Here is a 27624-nt window from a genome sequence, read left to right on the forward strand (position 1 = left end):
GGTCTCATATTTAGTGGCCGCATAGTTGTGGGTTTATTTCTGGGCTTTCTATTCTCTTGCCTTGGTCTATGTGAATATTTTTGTGCCAATACCATATTGTTTTGATTACTACAGCTTGGTAATATAACTTGAAGTCCAGAATTGTGATGACTCCAGCTCTGGTTTTCTTTTTCAAGATTGTTTTGGCAGGGCACCAGGCTGGCTCAGTCAGTTAAGTGTCTACCTTCAGCTCAGGTATTGATCCTAGGATGAAGCCCCGCATTGGGCTCTTTGCTCAGCAGGGAGCCTGGATCTCCCTCTCCTTTTGTCTGCTGTTCCACCTGCTTGTGCTCTCTCTCTCTCTCTCTGTGTGTCAAATAATAAAATATTTTTAAAAAAGATTACTTTGACTATTCAGGGTCTTTTGCAGTTCCATGCAAATTTTAGAACTGTTTGCTCTAGTTATGTGAAAAACACTACAGGTATTTTGATAAGGATTGCATTAAATGTGTAGATTGCTTTGGGTAGTATATACATTTTAACAATATTTGTTCTTCCAATCCATGAGCATGGAATGTCTTTTTTGTTGTTGTTGTCTTTCCATTTGTTTGTGTCATCTTCAATTTCTTTCATAGTATTTTATAGTTTTCAGAGTACAGATCTTATAGGTCTTTCACTTCTTTGGTTATTAGGTTTATTCCTAGGTATCCTATTATTTTGGGTGCAATTGTAACTGGGATTATTTTCTTAATTTCTCTTCCTCCTGCTTCATTATTGGTGTATAGAAATGCAACAGATTTCTGTACATTGGTTTTTGTATCCTGCAACCTTACTGAATGCTTTTATCAATTCTACTGGGTTTTTAGTAGAGTTTCTGCATTTTCTTTATATTGTATGTCATCTGCAAATAGTGAAAGTTTTACTTCTTCCTTACCAATTTGGATGCCTTTTATTTTTGTTGCTGTTGTTGTTGTCTGATATGGCTAGGACCCCCAATGCTATGTCGAATAAAAGTGGTGAGAGTGGACATCTTTGTCTTGTTTCTGATGTTAGGGGGAAAGTTCTCAATTTTGCCCCATTGAGGATGAAGTTAGCTGTAGGTTTTTATAAGGTCTTTGTTATGTTGAGATATATTCCTTCTAAACCTATTATGTTGAAGGATTTTTTTTTTAAATATGAATGGGTGTTTTACTTTGTCAAATGCTTTTTCTGAATTAATTGAAATAATCATATGGTTCTTATTGATGTGATGTATCATATTGACTTGCAAATACTGAACTACCCTTGCAACTCAGACATAGTGTATGATTCTTTGAGTTTGTTGAATTTGGTTTGTTAGTATTTTATTTAGGTTTTTTTTTTTTTTTTTTTTTTGCATCTATGTTCACCAGTAATATTGGCCTATATTCTCTTTTTTAGTACTGTCTTATCTGGTTTTGGTATTATGATAGTACTGGCCTCACAGATTAAATATGGGAAGTTTTCTTTCCTTTTCCTTTTTCAGAAAATTTGAGAAGAATAGGTATGAACTCTTCTTTAAATGTTTGGTAGAATTCACCTGTGAAGCCATCTGGCCTGGACTTTTGTTTGTTGGAAGTTTTTTTTTTTTATTACTAATTCAGTTTCTTTGCTGGTTACCAGTCTATTTTTATTTCTTTCTTCAGTTTTGGAAGTTTGTATTTCTAAGGATTTATCCGTTTCTTCTAAGTTGTCCAATTTGTTGGCATATAGTTATTTCATAACATTCTCATAATTGTTTGTATTTCTGTGATGTTGGTTGTTATTTCTCTCTCTCATTTGTGATTTCTCATTGATTTTATCTGAGTCCTTTCCCTTTTCTTCTTGATAAGTCTGGCTAGAGGTTTATCAATTTTATTGATTTTTTTTTTTCAAAGAACCAGCCCCTGGTCTCATTGATCTCTTCTATTTTTTTTTGTTTCTGTATGATTTATTTATGCCCTAATCTTTAATATTTCCTTCATTCTGCTTGTTTTAGGTTTTGTGTATTGTTCTTTCTCTAGCTCTTTTAGGTGTAATATTATGTTATTTCATATTTTTCTTGATTCTTGAGGTACTCCTGTATTTCTATGAAATTTTCCATATAGAACCACTTTTGCTGTATCCCATATGTTTTGGACCATTATGCTTTCATTTTCATTTATTTCCATATACTTTTTATTTTTTTATTTTTTTTCCATATACTTTTTAAATTTATTATTTTATTTCCTGGCCCATTCATTGTTTAGTAACATGTTGTTTAACCTCTGTGTATTTTTAATCTGTCCACATTTTTTCTTGTGAAAAAAGTCTCTTGTGGTTGACTTCTAGTTTCACAGCATTGTGATCAGAAAATATGAATAGTATGAACTTTATCTTCTTGAATTTGTTGAGGTTTGTTTTGTGGGCCAATATATGGTCTATTCTGGAGAATGTTCTGTGTGCACTTGAAAAGAATGTGTATTTGTTATTTTAGGATGGAATGTTCTGAATATATGTGTTAAATCCATCTGTTCCAGTGTGTCATTCAAAGCCATTGTTTCCTTGTTGGTTTTCTGTTTAAGTTCTGTCTGTTGATGTAAGTTGGGTGTTAGAGTCCCCTCCTATAATTGTATTATTATCAGTTCCTTTATGTTTGTGATTGTTTTATGTATTATAATACTCCTCTGTTGGGTGCATAAATATTTACTATTACATAGTACAGCATAATCTACCTTCTGCAAAATCCCCAAATCTATCCCCAACACTGAATTTTTTTAAATGTGCAGTAAACAAATTCATGAAATGATTTGATAATGTGATTGGATTCTCTTTTCAGTTATATCTGGGTGACTTACATTTAAAACTGATGCACATTATAAATGTAATCAAGTAAAGAAGCCTATCAAAATGGTTCTTTACTGGGGATCCCTGGGTGGCTTAATTATTTGGCCCTTGCCTTTGGCCCAGGGCGTGATCCTTGAGTCCCGGGATCGAGTCCCACATCGGGGTCGCTGCATGGAGCCTGCTTCTCCCTCTGCCTGTGTCTCTGCCTCTCTCTCTCTGTATCTCTCATGAATAAATAAATAAAATCTTAAAAAAAAATGGTTCCTTACTGGGGCACCTCAGTTCAGTCAGTTAAGCATCTGCCTTCAGCTCAGGGTCCTGGAATTGAGCCCTGCATCTGGCTTCCTGCTTAGCAGGGAGTCTGCTTCTTCCTCTGCTCCTCCCCTGATTAATGCACTCTATCTCTCTCTCTCTCTCTCTCAAATAAATAAAAATCTTAAAAATATATATAATTCCTTACTGTCACAACCTGAAAAAATTCTTCCTAGTATCAAAACCAACATTTGCATAATGGTGGGAAACTTTTGATCCATTCTTTATTGATAACAAATTATCATATTTATTTGAAAAATTGCAAAAGTCATAAACTTACAAAGTCTTTAGACAAGATCAATCTTCACTTGTCAGTCATTCATACTGGGAATATCTTAAAATTATACTGAATAGGGCACTGTTTAAGCAAGTCAAACATTACTAAACACCAGTAAATAAATACCTCAGAAAAGTCTTAAGATGTAATATATTTGGCAACATTTTCATCCAAAATTCAATCGTTGTGAGATCATCACAATTTTGGAATGAAAAGTTAAGATTTTATGAGCAATAATACTCAAACCTTAGTAAATACTAAGGAATTCAAATGTAATGAACATCAAAACTCTAAATTTTACTTTAAATCTTATGAAATGCCACATAATGTATATGGCAGTGAAACCTTACGAATTTAATATAGTAAAAATCTTTTTATCCAAAATGAAATAGAAAAGGAACAAAGGTGCTAAAATATAAAGTAATATTTTAATGAAAATACATTAGTTACTTTGGATAAAAGTAAAGTGAATTTGGTAGAAGAGATCCAGATATCCAAGAGATACATGAAAAGATACTCATCATCACTTACCATCAGGGAAGAGCAAATCAAAACTACAAAGAGATATTGCCTCAGACCAGTGAAAATGGCTAAAATCGACAACACAAGAAATAAGAAATGTTGGCAAGGACTTGGAGAAAAAGGAACCCTTGTGTACTACTGTTGGTGAAAATGCAAACTGGTACAACCACTGTGGAAAAGAGTATGAAGGTTCCTCAAAAAGTTAAAAATAGAATTACCCGGGCAGCCTGGGTGGCTCAGCGGTTTAGCGTCGCTTCCAGCCCAGGGCGTGATCCTGGAGACCTGGGATCAAGTCCCAAGTCAGGCTCCCTGCATGGAGTTGTATCTCTATCTCTCTGTCTCTCTGTCTCTCTCTCTGTATCTCAAATAAATGAATGAATAGATAGATAGATAGATAGATAAATAAATAAACAAACAAACAAACAAATAAATAAATAAATAGAATTACCCTATGATCCAGCAAATGAACTACTGGGTATTTACCCAAAGAATACAAAAACACTAGTTCAGAGGGAAGGATGCACCCTGATGTTTCTAGCAGCATTGTCTTCTCCATAGTAGCCAACATATCACAGCAGCACAAGTGTCCATTTATTTTTTTTAAGATTTTATTTATTTATTCATGAGAGACAGAGAGAGAGGCAGAGACACAGGCAGAGGGAGAAGCAGGCTCCATGTAGGGAACCCGACGTGGGACTCGATCCTAGGGCTCCAGGATCACACCCTGGGCTGAAGGCAGCGCCAGTCCGCTGAGCCACCAGGGCTGCCCACAAGTGTCCATTTATATTTTTTAATTAAGTTTTTAATTTTAATAATAACATAGTTAACATTCAGTGTTATATTTCAGATGTACAATATAGTGATTTCACAAATTTGTATTTCCCAGAACTCCTATTAATTGCCATCACCAATTTCTCTCATCCTCCACCTACTTCCCCTTTGGTAGCCACCAGTTCTCTATACTTAAGATATCTATTTTTTAGTTTGTCTTTTCTCCCTTTTGTTCTTTTGTTTTTTTTTAAATTTCATGAGTGCAATCATATGGTAGTTTTTCTCTGACTAGTTTATTTCACTTGCATACTCTCTAGCTCTATCCATGTCATTGTAAATGGCAAGATTTCATGGCTGAATGACAATACTCCATTTTATATATAATACTCCATATATATATATATTTCACATCTTCTTTATCCATTCCCCTACCAATGGCCACTTACCTGCTTTCCATAATTTGGCTATTGTAAATAATGCTGCTAGCAACATTGCAGTACATGTATCATTTTGAGTTAGTATTTTCATATTCCATGGGTAAATACCCAGTAGTGCAATTACTGGGTCATAAAGTAGATACACTTTCACATTTTTGAGCAACCTCCATACTGTTTTTCCATGGTGGCTACACCACTTTGTATCCCCACCAACAGTTGACCAGAGGTCCTTCTTCTGCACATCCTTGCCAGCACTTCAGTTTCTTGTCATGGAAGTTGTTTTTGACGAAAGCCATTTTCACCTTGATAAACATTCAACACAAGTAGCCATAGAACTCTAAGCTCTAACAGAAACTGTTGAAAGCATAAACTTAAAATGGGGAGGGAGCAGTCCACAGAACATACAAATTCAAACAATTAGAAATGCCAGAGAAAGACATCTTGGAGGAACTCTCCACCCAGGTTCTGTGCTGGCCCAGCCCTCCAGCCATTTTGGTTCCACCTGCCATTTCAGTTTCTCTCCCATTATCAGAAGCATTCCTCCAAAGCACTGCTCTCTCCCACCCAGCAGTGTGGGGCCACAGCCTGGCCAGTGCCAATCTCCCATCTTTGTGGTAAGCGCTCTACCCAGGTTCTGCCCCAACCCAGCCCACCAGTGGATCTCCTCCAGCCAGGCCACTGTTTGCACCCCACCCATTATCGAAAATGCTCTCCACAGTCCCTGTCCCAGTCCCATCATTCCACCTGCCCACACAAGCAGTTTTTTTACCCACGCCTAAGTGGCTGGCAGGGAGCCAAGATAAAATTGGCTTCTGAAGGTTTTCAGCTTTCTGTTCTCTACCTCAGGGTCCCCAGTCCTACACCTCTGGAGTCTGGAGTCTCTAAGCACGTTAGAGTCCCCTCACCTGCATCTCCCACTGAGGTAAGTCCTGGGTCGGACAGACACACAGAACCCTGCTGCTGGTGCTGGCAGCTGTGGGTCTCAGTTAGTTTGGTTTTAAATCTTTCAGAGACCACCCCCACCTGTGCTCTTCTATCCCAATAGGTGTTGGTGAGGATTTGGAGAAAAAAGAATCCTTGTGCACTGTTGGTGGGAATGCAATCTAATGCAGCCACTGTGGAAAACAGTATGGAGGTTCTTCAAGTTAAAAATAGAAATACCCAATAATCCAGCAATCACACTACTGGGTATTTACCTAAGAATACAAAAAAAAAACTGGGATGCCCAGGTGGCTCAGCGGTTGAGCATCTGCCTTCAGCTCAGGGTGTGATCCCACGGTCCCAGGATCGAGTCCCATATCGGGCTCCCTGCTTGGAGCCTGCTTCTCTCGCTGCCTCTGTCTCTGCCTCTCTCTCATGAATAAATACATAAATAAATTAAATCTTTAAAAATATATTAAAAAAACTAATTCAAAGGGCTACATGTACCCAGATGATAATAGGAGCATTATTTACAACAGCCAAGATAAAGCAGCAGTGTAAGTATCCATCGAGAACTGATGAATCAGGGGACTCCTGGGTGGCTCAGCGGTTGAGCATCTGCCTTTGGCTCAGGGTGTGATCCTACAGACCCAGGATCGAGTCCTGCATTGGAGCCTGCTTCTCCCTCTGCCTATGTCTCTGCCTTTCATTCTCTGTGTCTCTCATGAATAGATAAATAAAATCTTGAAGAGAGAGAGAGAGAACTGATGAATCAATATGTGAGATATATGTTTATTATATATTGATTTCTCTATATACACAAAATGAAATATTACTCAGTCATAAAAAATAGTGAGATCTTGCCATTTACAATGACATGGATGGAGCTGTAGAGTATAATAATAAACGAAAAAAGAGTAAGACAAGTACCATACGATTTGACTTATGTGGAATTTAAGAAACAAATGAGCAAAGGGAAAAAATGAGAGTTAAACCAGGAAACAGACTCTTAATTATAGAGAACAGACTGATGCTTACCATAGGGGAGGTGGGCGAGGGACTGGTTACATAGGTGATGGGGATTAAAGAGTGCTTTTTGTCTTGATGAACACAGGTGATTAATGGAATTGTTGAATCACTATATTGTATATATTTATATTTATATATAAATATAAAGTGAATTTGAAATTATGTTTAGAAATTGTATTTAGAAATGCATTATGGTGTCACAAAGGTTTATCTGAAAGTAATTTTTATCAGTCACCTCAAGTGTGGAATATGTTCACAACTATATTGAACAACTCAAGTTAGATCTATATTTAAAAAAAACTTTTTAAAAAAGATTTTATTTATTTATTCGAGAAACAGAGAGAGAGGCAGAGACACAGGCAGGGGGAGAAGCAGGCAGAGAGAGAAGCAGGTTCCATGCAGGAAGCCTGAGGTGGGACTCAATCCTGGGTCTCCAGGAACACACCCTGGGCTGAAGGCGACACTAAACCGCTGAGCCACCTGGGCTTACCTAAAAAAAAATTTTTTAAAGTAATGGTTGGTGACCTAAATTATCACATCTATCCCTCATCTCCCACACCCCAGGTCTTATGTCTATGACCATCTATAGAAATGAATACATGATTGAGTACATGGTGAATGGGGACAAAAATGGAAATTATGTTCTGAAAAATGTTATTAAATAATACCACATTATGGGATCCCTGGGTAGCTCAGCGGTTCAGCGCCTGCCTTTGGCCCAGGGCATGATCCTGGGGTCCTGGGATCGGGTCCCGCGTCAGGCTCTCGGCATGGAGCCTGCTTCTCCCTCTGCCTGTGTCTCTGCCTCTCTCTATGTCTATCATGAATAAATAATAAATAAAATATTTAAAAATAAATAAATAATGACACATTTTTGCATTGGTATAGTTTTGCACATTTCAGTCTGCATCTATTGCATAGACAGGTGCATTCCATGCTTATTTAAATTGCTTAAATTCTTTCTTTTTTTAATATTTTGCGGGTTTTTTTTTTTAATTTTTATTTATTTATGATAGTCACAGAGAGAGAGAGAGAGGCAGAGGCACAGGCGGAGGGAGAAGCAGGCTCCATGCACCGGGAGCCTGATGTGGGGTTCGATCCCGGGTCTCCAGGATCGCGCCCTGGGCCAAAGGCAGGCGCCAAACCGCTGTGCCATCCAGGGATCCCTAAATTGCTTAAATTCTAAAGCAGGAAATATTACTGGATTCAGCCATGTCTCACATAACTCCCCATGGAGGACCTGGTCCCAACTAGAGTCCACCTCTACCTCTTCATCGAAAGAGGTTTTTTTTAAATTAAGTTTTTAATTTTAATTCCAAGATAGTTCAGTGTTATATTGAGGTGTACAATATAGTGATTTGACAATTCTGTACATTAATCATGATGGGTTTAGTCTTAATCCCCATCACCTATTTCTCCCATCCCTGACCTCCACCTTCTTGCTGGTAGCCACCAATTTTTCCCTGTAGATAAAAGTCTGTTTTTTCATTCATTTCTTTTTTTCTTTTTTTGGTTTTAAACTCCACATATGAGTGAAATCATATGGTATTTGTCTTTCTCTGGCTGACTTATTTCACTTAGCATTATACTATCTAACTCTATCCATGGTGTTGCAAAGGCCAAAATTTCACTCCATTTTATGATCAACATTCCGTTGTATACATTCCACATCTTCTCATCCATTCATCAGATGATGGACACTTCTTTGCTGCTATAATTTTGTTATTATAGGGATCCCTGGGTGGCGCAGCGGTTTGGCGCCTGCCTTTGGCCCAGGGCGCGATCCTGGAGACCCGGAATCGAATCCCACATCAGGCTCCCGGTGCATGGAGCCTGCTTCTCCCTCTGCCTATGTCTCTGCCTCTCTCTCTCTCTCTCTGTGACTATCATAAATAAATAAAAATTTTAAAAAAAAATTTTGTTATTATAAATAATGCTACAATAAACATATGGGTGCAAATATCCTTTTAATTCAGTGTTTCCCAATCCCTTGGGTAAATACCCAATAGTTCAATAACTGGGAAGTAAGGTAGTTGTATTTTCAACTTTTGGAATAAAATCACAATGTCCTCTACAGTATCTGCACCAGTCTGCATTAGGAAAAAGAGTTTAGGAGAGCTCCTTTTTCTCCACATTCTTGCCAAAAGCTATTTAGTGTTCTCACAAGTTTTGAGGAAAGCCTCTTTCACCCTGGTAACCAGGTTACCTTTCAACAATATATCCCACACAAAACCACCCTTTACCTCAAACTGTTCAAACATGAACTTAAATAGGCATGAAGCAGTCTCCTCCCACTGGAGGCAAAAGAAACAGAAAGGGTTAGAAATTCCCCAAAAAAAGACATTTCCTGGGGGGGGGGGGGCGCAGAGGAAGCCAAGCACTGTCCACCCCGCTGATTGGTCCTGGCCTCCCTCCGGAAATCCTAGCTAGGGCAAACCTTCCCGCTCAACCAGCACCGAAAGTTCTCCACCCAATTTACGCCTGGCCACGCCCCCCCACACCTCAGCTGCGCGGGTCCTTTCGGATTTTCTCTCCTTACCGGAAGCGCTGGTGCGTACTTCCGCCCCAACCTGTCCGCGGTTCAGGGCCCAGGCCTGGAAGCCAGTGCGTCCCTCCTGTTGCCGGAAGCGCTACCCTGAGGCCCCGCCCCAGTCGCGCCCACCCGCTGTGCTCCTCGCGGTCTGGGCGGCGTTCGCACTCCAACCCCTGCAGGAAGAAGCACCACCCGCGGGCCTGCGCCTAACCCGCTGTCCCCTCGGCGCGCAGGCGCCGCTCTTCACCGACGCGGAAGCGGCTGACTGGAGCGGGCGACAAATCGGCCTCTGAGGGTTTTTAACTTTCTCTTTTATACCTGAGCGTCGCATTCCCCAAACCTGTAACCCTGGGGCCTGGGTTCTCCACGCACGTTAGCGTCCCCTCACCTGCGCCTCCACCGCGGTAAGTCCCGCGTCGCCGAGAGACGCGGATCCCTGCGGGCGGCGCTGCGGCCCCGGAGGTCCGGCTGGTTTTGGTTCCGCTGGTTCAGAGGCCATCCCCGCCGCCCCTGCCCCTCGCGCCGCGTGAGAACAGGGAGAGGGGCGCGTGCGCCTCGCCCGCAGCCCGGCCCGGCGGCTGCCCCTGGCCCTGGGATTGCGCAGACCCCCAGCCTCCTGAGGTCTCCGCGGGGCAGCCCCGCCTGTGGAGAGAGGACCGATGCCCGGGAAGGGCCCTGTCTTCGGGGCGGGCTCTCAGGAGGGACTTAGGTCCGGGAGGCGGCGGGGAGTCACGGAGCGGGTCCCCTCCCCCAGGCGGGGATTGGGGGGCCTCGTGGAAGCCGTGGCTGCGGGAGGGAGGCCAGGACAGCGGCCGACGAGGGAGAGGAGGAGCGGGAGAAAGAGAGGGAGAGAGGAGAGCGATCAGAGAGAGGGTCCGTAAGGATACGGCAAGCTGGAGGATGCGGGAGGGACTGGCGACGAGGCCCTAAGGGCGGAAGACAGGAACTCGGGAACGTCGCCGCGAAATGTGGAGGAAAGGGAGGCGCTCCAGAAGAAGGGGACCCCCTAGGAGGGGTCCCTGGTGAACAGAAGGGGGGCAACAAGGGCGAGGAACTTCCCACGCACGGTGGGAAGGAGGAAAAAGCTGTGGGCAGGCGATGCGGGGACAGAAAGCGGCGGCAGTGCGAGAGCTTAGCCAGACGGGGAGCCAGTGGGTTGGAGCTGGGGGGGGAGGTGTAAGAGGAAAGAGGGGAGGGGACGGGGAGAGCAGAGGGACACCGGGGGGGGGGGGCGGGGGGGGGCGAGGCCGAAATATGTAGAGATCCCAACGGTCCGAGCGCTTGGAAGCAGCAGTAGGGATTTCCAGAGTTCCCCAGAAAGTGTTGGTGTAGGGAAAGGAAGAGAGAAAAGGAGAGAAAGCAAGAGAGGAGACGGGAATCACAGAAAAGGAGAACCAGTGGCCAGAATCAGGAGAGAGAAAGACCCGAGCAGATGAATAGAAATCCTTCGGAGAGAGAGAGCAGGGGAGCCCAGATCTGGGTGGGTGCTGGCTAATGGGACATGGTGATTAAGTTGTGATGCAGGGACTTGTGTCTCCATAATGTAATGCATTCAACTTTAAATGTGCTTGGTTGAATTGAACAGAGGAGAAAGAAAATTACAGAACTGCTTGTAAGGCTCGTGTGCTTTATAATTATTAGCGTTGTAAGATAGCTTGTATTTGCTACCTTTAATTGGCCAGAGAGAGGAGGGAGACTGTCTTAGTCTTATGGGTCACTCTCCTATCCTGGGATGGCATGGGAAGATGGCCTAGACCTACAAATTACAGAATGAGTCCCTGCATGATGCTTTTTAAAGCAACATTAAAAGTGCTTCTTTTTCTTTTAAATGGATTTACTTTTTCTTGCTACTTCGTTTACATTTAGTTTTTTAAACCAAATTGAAGTGTATTGGACATCTATTCTGTAAAGAATCATTACAAGCTTCTGCAAAAAGCTTTGGCGACATCTTAAGCCAGATCTTGTGAATCTTTTCTAAATATTAGGTGGTTGCATTATGGTGAAAGCTTTGACCGCCGTGGGTTGCCTCAGTGGCTGAATCTGTTAAGCATCTGACTCTTGACACCCTTGATACCAGCTCAGATCATGATCCCAGGGTCATCAGAGCCCCAGCTAAGGCTCCGTGCTGGGGGTGGAGTCTGCTTGGGATACTCTCTCACCTTCTCCCTCTCAAAAAAATAAAATAAAATAAAATAAAATAAAATAAAATAAAATAAAATAAAATAAAATAAAAATAAAGCTTTGACCCCAGAAGATACTAGATTTTTAAAAAATTTCCACCTGGTTTTTAAAAAATATTTTTTATGTACTTCAAGTGAGAAGCCCTGCGTTCTTTCTACTTGTTACCATATGTTGGAGTATTCCTTTGCGGTTAGTAAATGATTTTGTTTTTTAATTTTTAATTTATTTATGATAGTCACACAGAGAGAGAGAGAGGCAGAGACACAGGCAAAGGGAGGAGCAGGCTGCGCCACCCAGGGATCCCTAGTAAATGATTTTGAACTATTACAGTGTGTATCTGGTAAGGGTGTCCATGATCTAAATAATCAGAACCTAGCTTAGTAAGTTAGTGTAATCTTCGACAGCATCTCTCCTTCCTTGATGTGACTGGTCTAATTAGTAAGATGTCAGCTCCAAAATAGATGTTCCCTTCAGGTCCCTCAGGTCCGTTGTATGAACGTTGTATGAAGCTGGGCTGGAAGGACTATGAACTTTGTTCCAGTAGAACTGATCTATTCATGGTGAAGTAATAGGCTCAGAGTTTGTTTCCGTAGCTGATCCACTTTCACAGTATTCAGTACTAAATCTCTGATTTATCATTTTTTGAATTATCATGTTAAAAATATTTCCCCATTGATTAAGACCATGAAAGAAGTTTCTTTTGCTCAGGCATATTTTAGATGATTCTGGAATTTTTCATTTTTTAATGTTTTGGGATTTTGGGTGTGTGTGTGTGTGTTTTAGGGAGTGCACTTTATTTATTTATTTATTTTTAAGATTTATTTATTTTCTCAGAGAGAGAGAGAGAAAGGCAGAGACACAGGCAGAGGGAGAAGCAGGCTCCATGCAGGAAGCCCGATGTGGGACTGGATCCCGGGTCTCCATGGTCACACCACAGGCTGCAGGAGGCGCCAAACCGCTGCGCCACTGGGCTGCCCTTTATTTATATTTATTTACCAATTTATTTAAGTGAGCTCCACCCCAACATGGGGCTTGCTCTCTGGATCCGGAGTTCGAGTCCCATGCTGTACCTACTGAGACAGCCAGGCACATGGACTTTTTGAAAAAGACATGAGATGATAAGGATAAAGGCAAAGTGCCCCATGCCTCATTTAGGCCACCATTCCAAAATTCAGTTACGTGTGGTTCCCACTGAACTCAGGTGTTCTCAAGGTAACTTGTGAAAAGGCTTCCCTCCTAGGGCTCGGTGAACCCAGCTGCAGCATGGAGATGAAGGACAAGAGCAGGAAATCTGAATGACCATGATCCCTACAGCAACTGAAATTTTGCATGTGTGTCTGTGCGGTATTTTTCTGCAGGATGGTTACAGTTGTGATTAGAAGATTAAGTTGGTCCTAACCCAACAACAATGAAAAATACTGTGAGGAAAGAGGCAAGGCCTAGGCTCAGAGCCAGAGGATAAATTTACAGAGTAAATCTGAAGTCAGGTCTTGTCAAACCCTGGCATTGAACTCTCCACTGGCTTCCCATCGCCCTCATGTATAAAAATCCAGACTCCTGGATATGACAGCAGAAAGCAAGACAACAAAAGAAAAATAGATTAATGCAAAAAAAAAAAAAAAAAGGGTAGGCAAAAGACCACAATAGATATTTCTTCAGATGGATGGGCAGTAAGCTCAAGTAGACATGCTCAATGTTCCTAATGATTAGGGGACTGCAACTCAAATCATGCCCCCTTGTGGGGCTATGCTAAAAAAAATGGGTACGGTTCAAAAGATGATAAGCACTGGAGAGAATGGGATGAAACTGAAAGTATTGTGCACTACTCCAAGGACTATAAATGGTGTGTTCCCTATTGAAAAAATGTTAGGGATTTCTTTAAAAAATTAAACAGAATTTTCAGATAATCCACCAGATCCACCTGTGGGTACCTACCCAAAGAAGTTGTGAACAGGAAACTGATCTGGTGCTTTTACGTTTTCTAAAACTGGCTGACTCACTGTCTTTATCTATCTGATTAGCAACATGTTGAACAGTAATCACTCCTTATTTTAAACATATTTTATCCTGACTTTCAGGATATCCAGTATTGACAGATGTCATCTTTTAATTGTGTGTGTTTTAACTTTCTTCTCTCCACTCTGTTCACTTCTCAGCTGATCACTTCCTCTGCCGATTTTTCCTCAACTCTCTGTTCTCTGATGGGAAGAGCACCCCATAGGATAGTCATGGACCTCTTCTGTACATCCAGGAACTTTTGATATCCCCTTATCTCCGGACTTTAAAGAGGTCTCCCAGGTTTACATTCCATTTCAGACCTCTGCCTTGAATGCCAGATTGTGTTGTCTAACTGGGTCTCTGACATTTCTATTGGGACATCTCCACTTACAGTGTCCAAACATGACCTCCTGTTTCCTAGAGGTGTTCCAGTTGTGTTCCCTGTGGTCCTCCACCTCCCAGTTCAGAGTAGTGCCATCTTCCTGGGCTTTGGTGACCATCTTGGCAGGCTTTCAAAATACATTAGCACATTACATTTTTTGTAATACATAGTGAGGGGGGGAAAAAGGCAATATTGGTGAAAGAGTACACGGCATCCAAGATTCACCTGGGGTGGAGGAGAACAGTGTCAGAAGACCACACTGGACATTCCTGATCTACTTCTGTGACTTGATCCCATGCTGGTCTCCTCCCTCACTGGGATTGAGGCCCACAGATATCTTTGCTGTTCCTGGGGTCAGGGTCAGGACTCCCTCCTAGGGCTTTCCTAAGGTGGTCCCTCTGTGTAGAATTCTCAAATTCCTCGAATGTACGTGGTGAACTTCCTCTCCAGGTCTTTGTTATATCACCTTCTAGTGAGGCCATCTCGCACACTGCCATGTCCCATTCCAGCCTCATCCCCACTCCATGCTCTGGTCTGTAATCTGAGTCAGATTACATGAGTTCAGCATGAGTCTCTCTGCTCCTTCCTCTTGCACCATCTGGATACAAGGGCCCTAGGAGGTAGCAGAGCCACAGGTGGGTGGGGTGGTGGGCTGGTTTCCTCGGAGTGGTGCTCCACCCTGACTTGCCATTGCATTGCTGAGGCATTTTGCATAATCTTCCTATGCCCAGTCCACAGAGATTTCTCTTCTTGTGTTTGGGAGCAACAGAGGCCAGCCTCTGTATCCAGCATCAAGCCCCAGGGCTCTGGCTCCTCCATTAATGAGGACTGAAAGCAGCCCCTGATCTAGAGAGAGGTAGAAAGTGCTGTGTGTCCTCGTCCTCTGTATGGAGGGTTAGCAGGGTGGGTCTGGGACTTTAAAGGGAGGGTGCCTAGATCCCCACTGCTGCAGCTCAGGTGTGTGCTTCACCAGGAGGGAAGTGAGTTCTGCATTAAGAGGCCAGAATGCTCACTTGCTGGTCTCTGTGTAGCAGTTCACTGTCCCTGCATCCCTCCTGTGGCAGTGGGCAGCAAAGGATTGACTACCACGTGGGGAAATCTTCCTGTGTGTGTGGTTGTGGCACAGAAACGTGTACGTTGACTCTAAGCGCTAAACAGTGTATATTTGACACTCAGGATTGTTGTCTCAAGGCCCATCTCGCCTGGAAGAGAAGCCCAGAGGAGGCAGAGGAGGAAAGCCTAAGAATCAGGAATGACTCTTTCTCAGGTAAAGTCCTAGCTCAGTTCCTTGTTCTGTCCGCTGCGTCCTCACCTCCACTTGGACTAGCTCTTTTCCCTCTCAAGTGTCTCTCCTGATATATTTGCTCACATTCACCCCAGAGCCTTTCTTCAGCAGCCCTCTGCATGCGCATTCCAGCTCATACACTTCCGTACATTTATTCAATGGAGGTAGAAGTGAAATGTTATTCCAAGAAATTTTTTCACAGGGTTATTTGTGTAAGCAGGCTAAATAGAGTAACACTGACAGTGTTCTTTACGTTTAATACAATTTATGCACGTTTATTGTACCAGAAATACTCAAATGAACTTGGATAAAAGGATAACAAAGAGATATTCTAAAAATAGGTGTCATCTAGACACTACAGCTTTGATCTCAGTTATTTTCAGTATGTGTTTGTTCCTGTGTCCACAAAAGTGTTTATGGGCCAGAGCCTGTAGTATGTAAAAAAGATGTCATCATCTCATAGATAACCTTTATTTTATCTTGATAGTATGTCTGAGATATTTTTCATGGCTTTAAATATTTTCTATAGCACCCATTAGAAAGTTAATAGCAGTAAAAATAGTGTGTTTATGCATGTGTGTGTGCATGTATGTATATTGACCTTTCATCCAGGTTTGTGTTTCAGCCTTGGACTTGTTCAGGTTTTCTCCATTAGTAAGCCCTCTTTGTCAACAGACTTTTACTGTTGTGTTTCTTACTTCACCATGTGGTGGTGTGGGTTCCATCCTAAAGCCCGACCCCTTGGTTCAGGTGCAGGGTCTGCAATTTATTACCTATTTGACCAGAGGCAAATTCCTTGGAGTGTGTGTGACAGATTTGGGTCCTGTGTAAAATGGGAACAAATACTCATTTAACTGGATGCTATATCTTATACAAGTTAACATTTGTAAAGTATTAAAGTAATGCTTATTATATGGGGAGTGTCAAAACTTCTGGTCGTTCTGTTATCATCAGCTTCCCATTTTTCCAGTTTTCACCTTTCATTGATGCTACTGTGTACTTGGTCATCCCTGAAGACACTACTCATGCTCTAGCTTGTGTAGAAATTAGCTCTCATATGGTATTTACAAGATACTATCTAGAACTTACACATAGTTTACCGTTTGTTGAAGTTTTTCTTTCGTGTATTTTATCTGGCACAATATTATAAAACTAAGTAGTTTAGCTGATGGAAATTTGCTATTGGGAAAGTGTAAGAAGCCAACATTGGCAATATATGACTTGTGCAAATTATCTTTTATGTATTTATCTGGCTACTCTGTCCTCCTCTCATTTTTATGAAATAAGTACTCTCCTGATGGCCCCTTGGTGAAACGTGCTTTCATTTCAGGAACTATTGACATTCAAGGATGTGGTCATAGAATTCTCTCAGGAGGAGTGGGAGTGCCTGGCCCCTGCCCAAAGAGCCCTGTACAGGGATGTGATGTTGGAGAACTACAGGAACCTGGTCTCCTTGGGTGAGATTAGTTTCAAACTTCCCTAGTTTATCTTTGTGTTTCTCTTGAAAGTTTCTTGGGAGCCCTTGCCTTGTTTGACTCATATTGAAGCCCTGCTGATTCAGAAATGAAAAGCTTCACGATGTGGTTCCTGGATTTTAAACCCAGATAATCATGCAAATTGGTGGTGCTAGAGGTTGAGGAGGAACAAGACCTTATGTCAAAACTTTAAAATACCAGCTTGCCTGGTTTTACTCCTGTAATTTTGATTTCAGTAGTTCTGGGAAGAGAGCTAGATGTCTGTGTACGTCAAACATTTAAGCATCTGGAGGAAGAGTGTCACTGAACAAATTTGTGTAATTCTATTCTATACCATCTGTAATTGAAGTCCTTAGTCTCAGCTGACAAAGGGCTGGGAAAACCCCAGGACATCATCTACCAGTTTCCATGTCAGCAGGAATCTTTTTCTGAGCTGAATATGAACTTGATTGTGGAGCAGGGGAGAGCTCTGGTACCTCAAGAGTGGGGAGAAACTAGCAACCAGGGGCACCTGGGTGGCTCTGTGGTGGAGTGATGGCCTTTGGCTCTAGCCACGATCCCAGGATCCTGGGATAGAGTTCATTGAGCTCCCCACAGGGACCCTGCTTCTCTCTCTGCCTATGTCTCTGCCTCTCTCTGTGTCTCTCATGAATAAGTAAGTAAAATCTTAAAAAACAAAGAAACAAACAATAAACTAGCAACAAAACCCAGATGGGTGGGAAGGTGTCAAAGATGTAACAGAAGTTAGGGTCAGATTTCAGAGAGGAACTGTCTTCCTGAATTGTCATTTGGGATATTCTCCCCAGATGAGAGCAGTGGTTAGGAGAGTTGATTTTTCATGGACTCTCAAAGTAACTTGTCCTCCCCTTCCTTCACTCTCTTCTATGTATATGATAGTGGGTTGGGGAAAACCTTTGATTCCCAGTCTTTCGTGGGGACTGTACCTCAAGCTTCAGGCCGTCAGTCTGAACTCTGTAGTCAGACCCGAGATCCTCTTTGAACATCCCACAAAAATCAGACCCCCTTACTTTACTTTCGTTTTTGTCTTCCTCTTGCAGCTCCTTTTTAGTCTGTGAATGTGGGAAAAACCTTGGTTTTTTCCTGATTTGTCTCCTCTAAGTTTAGATGGTTTTGCCTCTGTAGTTTTCTTGGTTCTGAACCACAGTTCCTCAGTGTCTGAAATTTTATCCTTGTGTTTTCTGCTAGGATAATCCGGCTTTTCAGTGCTAGACAGGTTGTGGCGAAGTCTCCCATGAGGAGTTTTACTGGATCAAAGAACATTCTGGATGGAGAAAACTTACATTGAGGTGTCACAGCATCATCCTGTTAAGTAGAGACGTGGGCTCTGAAGCACCTGAGTAGAGAGTATTCCAGATGCTGAAATTGAGTGCAGCCTGAGATTCTAGCTTATGGCTCCAGTTGTCCTGGCTTTTGGTGTCATGGAAGTGTGTCTCAAGGGCATTGTGGCAGTGTTGATAGAGTACAATAAGGATCATCCCCCTTGATTTGGTGTGAACAAGTACAGGAATTTATTCTAGGGAGAAAATTGTCAGCCTTCATAACCCCATCTAAAAGACTCCTGACCAAACTATTGTTTATGCAACAGTGTTCATTCTGTATGTATGCTGCTGTTCTTTCTTCAACAAATAAGATGTTGATTTACTGTGTTGAGGGAATTTGAGTTCACATTGCTTACCTTATTGAACTCTAATCCATTTCTGTAGTTCATATAGCAAATGCTGTTACTTTGATCCGCAGATTTCCATGTATTACAAATGAAGTTATTTATGTATTTAATCATTTATTATGTACTTTTGATGATATTCACCAGAGTTCTTTCTTTGATACTTGTAATTTGTGGGGCTGTTTGGTTAGAGAATGAATGTTTCATATATTTTACGAGATGTCCTTCCTGAGTGCTAAGGGGTATGAAGGAGCAGGCTTTATCCAAAAATCTATATAACCTCTGGAATTTGGTGAAAATATAATCATAGTTATCCTTCCTACATTTGTTTTGTTTGAGTTAATACCTGCTTATTGACAAATACATTTCTCATTTGAATGAATTTGGATATATAAAATTGAGCATATTGGCTATCTTGAGACTGTGCTTTTGTTATGAAGTGACTGTGGTCACCTCAGAAATACAAGGAAACTCATGCATAATTTTTTTTTTTAAGATTTTATTTGGACACCTGCATGGCTCCGTGGTTGAGCATCTGCCTTGGCTCAGGTCGTGATCCCAGGGTCTCAGGATTTATCCCTACATTGGGCTTCCTGCTCAGCAGGGAGACTGCTTCCCTCTGCCCCTGCCCTGCTCATGCTATCTCTCAAATAAATAAATAAAATCTCTAAAAAAAAGAGTGTGCCATATTGCTGGAATCCTGTAATTAATTTCCAGAGTTCTTATAAAGTTGATTCTGAAATGTTTTGGTAGTTCACTTCTGCCTTTGTAGAGGAGGTACATTTGGAGTTCCCTTCTTTGCCATTTCCATGTCACAGAGCCCCATTGTTAATCTTTGTAATATTACATATTTATTAGAACTTCTATTTCAAAATGGGTGATTTCAACATATTTTCCAGTTATGATATTGTATGTGTCTTCTGAAACACAACCTTTCTTTTTTTGTTATAGGCTAATTTTTAAAATTCTAACATTTATATATATTTCTTACAAATATACACATTCCTTAATAATTGCTATATTTGTCTAGGGTTACTAAAATGTTTATTTTTTCATGATGAATAAATAATTATAGCATATATTATGGAATATAAGCACATGACTCTGAATATTAACACTGCAGTATGCCTATTCTGCATGGATGTAGTTTTTTTTTTTGTTTTTTTTTTTATGATAGTCACACAGAGAGAGAGAGAGAGAGAGAGGCAGAGACACAGGCAGAGGGAGAAGCAGGCTCCATGCACCAGGAACCCGATGTGGGATTCAATCCCGGGTCTCCAGGATCGTGCCCTGGGCCAAAGGCAGGCGCCAAACCACTGCGCCACCCAGGGATCCCTGGATGTAGTTTTATAGCAGTATCAGAAGAATATTTTGTTATTCTTAAAGCTTTGTTTTACTGTATATGTGTTTCTTTTAAATATGAGCTGCCTTGGGTCACCTGGGTGGCTCAGCAGTTAAGCATCTGTCTTTGGCTTGAGGTGTGATCCTGGAGACTAAGGATCGAGTCCTGTGTCGGGCTCCCTGCAAGGAGCCTGCTTCTCCTCCCTCTGTCTATGTCTCTCCCTCTCTTGTGAATAAATAAATAAAATCTTTTAAAAAAATAAATATGAGCCAGCTTTATGCCTCCTGTAGGGTTGCTATGGTCTTTGAAGTACCTGTAGAAAATTCCTAAGTGTTCAGGGCTATCATAAGTTTTGATCACAGAGCATTATAAATAGGCTTCCTTGAAAATAATATGAACTACCTGTAATCAGCCTTTCTTTACTGAGAAATCTTACATCCTTTGCATTTCTGATCATTTGCATACACCATGGTTGACAAATGTAATAACTCTGTAATTATGAGTTTTATTTTTGGTGTAATACTTTTTATTATAAAATGTCCATTTTCAAACTTTTATTAATAGGAATTTATGATTTTTTATATTTATATATTTATTTATAAATATATTTATAAATATATTTATATTAATTATATATTTATAAATATATTTATAATATATTTATATTAATTAAATCTATATAATTATATATATTATATATATAATAAATATAATATATTTATATATTTATTTATGATTTTATTTTTTACAGATATCCCTACTATATGTGTGAGAAAAGAATTACCACCAAAAGATGACCTAAATAATGGAGAATTACTCCAAACTTTAATTTTGGAAAGACACTTAAGTCATCAGTTTGATGATTTTGACTTGAGAAAAGTCCAAGATGTGAACAAATTTGGGACTCAGTGGTTATCTGAAGAAAAAAAATATGAAGAAGACACTGCAACCCATTACAAAAATCTCATCTATAGAGAACATCAAGAACATCATAAATTCTATAATGATTTTCCTGTAAAACACAATGTTTCCATAGGAAGAAGTACATCTCAATGTTACAAACATTGTATGGTGAGTAAGGCACTAAAAAACAAGCTAGGCTATTCAGGAAGCAAGTACAGAAACCCTTTGGACAATAGGCTTGGATTAAGCTCTCATTCACATATGGCTCAACTGCAGAGATTTCAAACCCATGAGGAAGTTTATGAAAATAATCAAGTTGAGAAGTCTACCAAAATGTCCTCAGTTTCACCACTTCAAAGAATTCCTTCTAGTGTCAAAACCAACATTTTAAATAAATATGAGAAGGTTCTTATGCATCCTTCATTACAGACACTACAACAGAAAACACCCAAAAGAGAAAAACCTTATAAATGTAGTGAGTGTGGGGAGACTTTTAGCCATTGCTCAACCTTAGCTAATCATCAAAGAATTCATTCTGAGCCGAAACCTTATAAAGGTAATGAGCGTGGCAAAGCCTTTAAGAGGTTCTCAAATCTCATGAGAATCCATACTGGAGTGAAACCATATAAATGTAATGTGTGTGGTAAGGATTTCACCACACAGTCACATCTCTGGGGTCATGAGCGAATTCATACTGGAAAGAAGCCTTACAAATGCAATGAGTGTGGCAAAGCCTTTTCTGATGGTTCATATCTTGCTCAACATAAGAACTTCCATTCTGGACAAAAACCTTACAAATGCATTCAGTGTGGTAAGGATTTTGCCACACGTTCACACCTTTGTATTCATAAGAGAATTCATACTGGAGAGAAACCATTTACATGTAATGTATGTGGTAAGAATTTTATGATACCTTCACAGCTTTGGGGTCATGAGCGAATTCATACAGGAGAGAAGCCTTACAAATGTAGTGAGTGTGGCAAAGCCTTTTCTAGCGGTTCAAATCTTGCTCAACATAAGAGAATCCATTCCGGAGAGAAACCTTACAAGTGTAATCACTGTGGTAAGGATTTTACCACACGGTCATACCTTTGGAGTCATGAGAGAATTCATACTGGAGAGAAACCTTACAAATGTAATGTGTGTGGCAAGGCCTTTATCAGGAGTTCCAATCTTACTCAACATAAGAGAGTTCATGATGGAGAGAAACCCTATAAATGTAATGTTTGTGAAAAGGCCTTTAGTCAGAATGCAAGCCTTACTGTTCACCAAAGAATTCATACTGGGGAGAAACCTTATAAATGTAAAGAATGTGGTAAAGCCTTTAAACACTACTCAAGCATCAACAAACACCATAATACACATAGAGTAAAAATACAAGTATAAAGTGTGTAGTAAGACTTTTATTAAATGTTTACACCTTGGGAATCAGAGAATTCATACCAGAGAGAAAACTTTTAAATGTCGTGAACGTTGCAAATCCTTTAACCACTGTTCAAGCCTGAGCAGATACCAGAATATACATACATACAGTGAAGACATAGATGTAATGTGTGTGGTAAGGCTTTTACTAAATAGTCTCACCTTTGGAATCATAAGGGAAATCATACTGAAAAGAAACCTCACCAAAGAATGTAGCACAGCTTTCATGCCATGGCCTAGCCTCAATATTCACCAAAGATTTCATGTTGGAGAAAACCTTACAAATAAAATGCTGGGTATCTTGCTTAAGCAGGTTTCACAATGTACTATGCATCAGAGAATTCTAGCAGTATGAACTAAGTTTACTTGAAGATTAATCAAATCAAATGTTACACTCTACAGTAAAATCAAAAGTCAAAATGTTTTAGAATGATGGGTGATGGGTGTCAAAGGAGCAGCAATATCTGTAGAATGACCCACTAATCTTCAGTTTATATGATCTTTTTATTAATCTTTTTATATATATTTTTTAGTCTTTTACATATCTTTTTTAAGATTTTACTTATTGAGACAGAGGCAGAGACATAGGCAGAGGAAGAAGTAGGCTCCATGCAGGGAGCCTGATGGGGGACTTGATCCCGGCACTCCAGGATCATGCCCTGAGCCAAAGGTAGATGCTCAATTGCTGAGCCACCCAGGCGTCCCAGTCTTTCAGATTTCTTGATGAGATTACTTTATTATGGACTTTGGCCTTGAAAATCTGTTAATGATGTTATGTCTTCATGAGTGTCTGTGCTTGTACCTTTTGTTTTGGTCCTAATGTAAATGGTACTTTATTTTTAATCGTCAATTCACTTAAACATTAAGTATCTTGGTATCTAGGAAGGCAGTTAATTTTTGATCCTTAACCTTGTAGCCTGCTGCCTTGCTACAGTTTCATATTGTGTCTTATCTACCATACATCAGGGCATCATAAAATAATATTTCAATGCTGTGGTGACAGGTGCCACTGTTTTGTTTCTGGAATAAAAAGAATGCACTCTGTTACTGTACTAATATCAAGCAGATCTTATAGTTATTAAGTCCAGCTTCGTCATGAGGACATGTTACTATTGTACTATGTGGCAACCAGAGTTTCTGCAGTTTATTAAGATCTCAGAAGCTGGGGCACCTGGGTGAGGCAGTCACTTAAATGTCCAACTCTTGCTTTTAGCTCAAGTTATAATCTCAGGGTTGTGAGATTAAGCCCTGCATCTGGCTCTACACTCAGTGTGGGGTCTGCCTAAGGCTCTTTCTCCCTATCCCACTGCCCCTCCCTTCTTCAGTCTCTTTCTCCCTCTAAATAAATAAATCGTTAAAAAAAGAAAAAACTCAGAAGCTTTATGCATAACTGGTATTGCCATATAGGATAAATCTCTACACATAAATGGGACTTGGACACAGACAAAATTATAAATAGCATACCCGAATCTAAACAAGGACAGCTGGGCAGCCCGGGTGGCTCAGCGGTTTAGTGCTGCCTTCAGCCCAAGGCCTGATCCTGGAGACCCAGGATCAAGTCCCGCATCGGGCTCCCTGCATGGAGCCTGCTTCTCCCTCTGCCTGTGTCTCTGCCTCTCTTTCTCTGTGTGTCTCTCATGAATGAATAAATAAAATCTTTGAAAAAAAAACAAGGACAGCTTATGAAAACACCTAAATGTAGATCTAGATTATAGGAAGAACACCATCAACCACCTTTTTCCATATATTGTGTTGAAAACATGGTATGATTTGTTCCCACCTCCAGTAGGTTTAAGTTCCCAGTCTGCTACTAAACAGGATGTGAAGTTACTCAAATCAATACTGTACCTTAGTCCACTTTAGAATGGAAGTAGTAGTTTACACCCTCAGATTTGTGAGGAATAAAGACATTAACTGTCCTTGTAGCACAGATTATTATGTTGTGTTAATTGTCCTTTCCTGAAGGGTTTGCCTGAGGGGGGAGAAAGGTAACATGGTAGCTGCTATTTCTTAGTCAAACCTGATTAATTTTTCCTGTATCCCTTTTCCATACATGGCTGATGCAGCAACATGACTGTACTACAGCCTGGAGTTGTCATGAGAGATAGAATCCATAGGGAATGTAACATGATGGAAAGCTTTACAATGCAGGATAAAATAAATTTTACAAACAGGAAAATTCCCCATAAACAAAATGGACCCATGACTTTCAAGTATAATTGCCTTCTCCCCAACTGTTGAGAGTTTGATGAAAATTCCACAAGTTACTTATTTGTTTGTGATCATGGGAGTCCATGCTGTGAAATTTCTTTCATGCCAATATAGCTGGTAGGCAGTATTATGTAATACAGCATAATCTGTATAATTACCCTCTAAAGGTCCTCAAATCTATCCACAGCACTGTATCTTTTTTTAATGTACAGGAAACAGATGCATGAAATGATTTGATTTATAGAAGGAGATTCTTTTCCAGTTATATCTAGGTTATTCACAGACATTTAAAACAGGATACACATTGTAAATGAAATCAAAGAAAGAAATCTATCAAAATGGTTTCTTAGTGTCACAACCTGAAAGAATGCTTCCTAGTATCAAAGCCAACATTTGCATAAAGGTGGAAAAGTTTTGATCCCTTCTTTGTTGATAACTACAGTTCTACATATTACAAAGAAACCCTAAAAGTAATGAACTTGGAAAGTCTTTAGACAGGATGATTCTTCACTAATCAGAAATTCATCCTGGGGAAATCTTAAGATTATACACAGTGGGGCACTGTATTTAACCTAGTCAAATATTAGACATCAATAAATACCTCAGCAAAATCTTATAATGTAATATATGTGGCAAAGTTTTCATCCAAAATTCAATCCTTGTGAGATCACCACAGTATTAATTTTCAAATGAAAACTTAATTTTCTGAGTAATGATACTCAAACTTTAGTATATATTCAAATATGAACATCAGAGGCTATCACTTATGAAACACATAATGTACACAGAAGTGAAACCTTACATATTTACATATTAAAAGTCTTTTTATCCAAAATGCCTTTATCATCAATTCTTACTGTAGAATTCATCTTTAACACATGGGTTTTAGAGAAACATATGTAGATATTAACTCACGGATATTGACTTCAAGATTATTGAAGGTATAAATCAGATTTGGAAAACTGATATTCAAGCTTCACTTTCCTTAGCGTTCATATAAAGAAAACTCACATGCCTATTAATGGCCCTAAAATATTGCAAAATTTAAATGACAAATTCAAGTCTTCTAAAGAATATATACTTGAGCAGGACTGTAATGCACACCTGACATAACATTTACAATTAGAGAAACAAAAGTGCCAAAATATAATCTTTTATGAAAATATATTACTTTGGATAAAAGTAAATTTAATAGGTCATGTTGTACCAAAAGGTCAATTATGAAATACCCAGAATTTGTCAATTAAAACAATGTATTCTCTGGGTTCTGCTATGGCCCAAACAGTATTTACTTTTTCTATTATGTGTTTTCATTTTTCCCTCAGAAATGGGGTTTAATTTTACATACCCAAGTCTTAACTTTCTCAATACAGATAAAAAATCGCAAAAAAAAAAAAAAACCTAAATGGAATTTGCAATTATATTTAGAAATTACTGAGAAATGAATTATGATGTCACAAAGGTTTACTTCAAGTTATCAGACACCTCAGGTGTGGAATACACTGATAAAGAATAACTCTTTAGGTATATATATATTTTTTTTAATTTAAAGTTTTTTTTATTTATTTACTCATGAGAGACAAAAAGAGGAGAGGCAGAGACACAGGCAGAGGGGGAAACAGGCTCCAAGCAGGGAGCCCGACATGGAACTCGATCCAGGATCGCTAGGATCACCCCCTGGACCGAAGGTGGCGCTAAACCGCTGAGCCACCAGGGTTGGCCCTATTTAAAAAAAAAAAAAAAAAAAGTTAAGGGAAGCCTGGGTGGCTCAGCGGTTGAATGCCTGCCTTCGGCCAAGGGCGTGATCCTGGAGTCCCCAGATCAAGTCCTGCGTTGGGCTTCTTGCATGGAGGCTGCTTTTCTCCCTCTGCTTGTGTCTCTACGCCTCTCTGTGTGTGTCTCTCTCTCATACGAATAAAATAAAACTTAAAAATAATAAATTTTTTAAAGCAGCAATTGGTGACCTAAATATCAAATCTAAACCCCCATCTCCCACACCCTAGATCTTGTGCCTAAAATTGGCTCTAGAAAGAACACAGGATTGAGCACTTGGTGAATGGGGATAGAAATGAAAATGATATTCTGAAAAATGTTGCTCAATAATGGCATATTTCACATTAGTAGAGTATTGCATTTCACATTTCAGTTTTCATTCCCTTGCAAAGACAGGTTCGCTCCTTTCGTAAATTGTTCACATTTTAATTCGGAAGACATTCCTGGATTCAGGCATGGACCCACATCACTCCCCACAGAGGACCTTGTCCCAGATCATGAAGTACTTATCGCCTATTGAGGATGCACATGTCTATCAATTAATGAAGTTTATTTGCATTAAGTGTTTTTATTTTTTATTTATTTGAGATAGAGTGCGCACTTGAGTGGGGGAGGGATGGCAGAGGGAGAAGGAAACTCCCCACTAAGCAGGGAGCCTAACATGGAGCTCAATCCCAGGACTCCAGGATCACACAACCTGAGCTACACTTAATCGAGCCACCGTGGCACCCCTAGTTTTTTTATTTTAATACTAACATAGTTAACATTCAATGTGATACCACTTGAGGTACACTTACAATGATTCAATTGTGTACATAACTCAGTGGTCATCATAACTGTGCTCTTAATCTCCATCATCTATTTCTCCCATCACCGCCAACGACCTCCTCTCTGGCATCCCTTAGTGTGTACCTTGTAGTTCAAAGAATTTTTTTTTATCTATGTTTTTCCTTTCTTCATTTATTTTGTTGGTTGAATCGTACGGTATTTATCTTTCTCTGATGTATTTTGTTCCGCATGATATCCCGTAGCACCATCATTGTTGATAGACATGCAAGATTTCACTCTATTTTATGGCTGAGTAATACTTCATTGTGTGTGTATATATACCACATCTTCTCCATTCCTCTATTAATTGACACTTCTCCATAATTTGGCTGTATAAATAATGCTACAATAAACACAGGAGTGCATATATCCTTTTAAATTAGCATTTTTGCATTCTTTGGGAAAATACCGCGTAGCTCCCCCACTGGTAGGAAGGTAGTTCTACTTTTATTTGAGAAACCTCCATACCGTCTTCCACAGAGCCTGTACCAATGTATATTCCCACAGTGCAGGAGGGTTCTTTTTTTTCCACATCC

At 40.1% G+C, this 27624-nt stretch overlaps 1 protein-coding gene across 7 annotated transcripts in view; it reads left to right on the top strand.

The window, feature by feature from the left end:
- The window catches only part of LOC112931419 (zinc finger protein 525-like), a 43994-nt gene extending 16527 nt beyond the window's left edge, over positions 1–27467 (top strand). The window contains exons 1-5 of one of the 7 annotated variants that reach the window (XM_072759547.1): positions 9638–10008; positions 13942–14083; positions 15342–15432; positions 16781–16907; positions 20703–27467. In XM_072759547.1, the coding sequence (XP_072615648.1) occupies positions 15418–15432; positions 16781–16907; positions 20703–22240 (1680 nt within the window). In that variant the 5' untranslated portion in view covers positions 9638–10008; positions 13942–14083; positions 15342–15417 and the 3' untranslated portion in view covers positions 22241–27467. Of the gene's footprint in view, positions 1–9630; positions 10009–13941; positions 14084–14778; positions 15022–15341; positions 15433–16780; positions 16908–18131; positions 19100–20702 lie in introns of those variants that run through there. The other 6 variants (XM_072759477.1, XM_072759343.1, XM_072759707.1 and 3 more) reach the window with 6 other exon arrangements.
- The last annotated feature ends 157 nt before the right edge of the window (positions 27468–27624 follow it).

This window comes from Vulpes vulpes, chromosome 1 (assembly GCF_048418805.1).
Source record: "Vulpes vulpes isolate BD-2025 chromosome 1, VulVul3, whole genome shotgun sequence".
NCBI lineage: Eukaryota > Metazoa > Chordata > Mammalia > Carnivora > Canidae > Vulpes > Vulpes vulpes.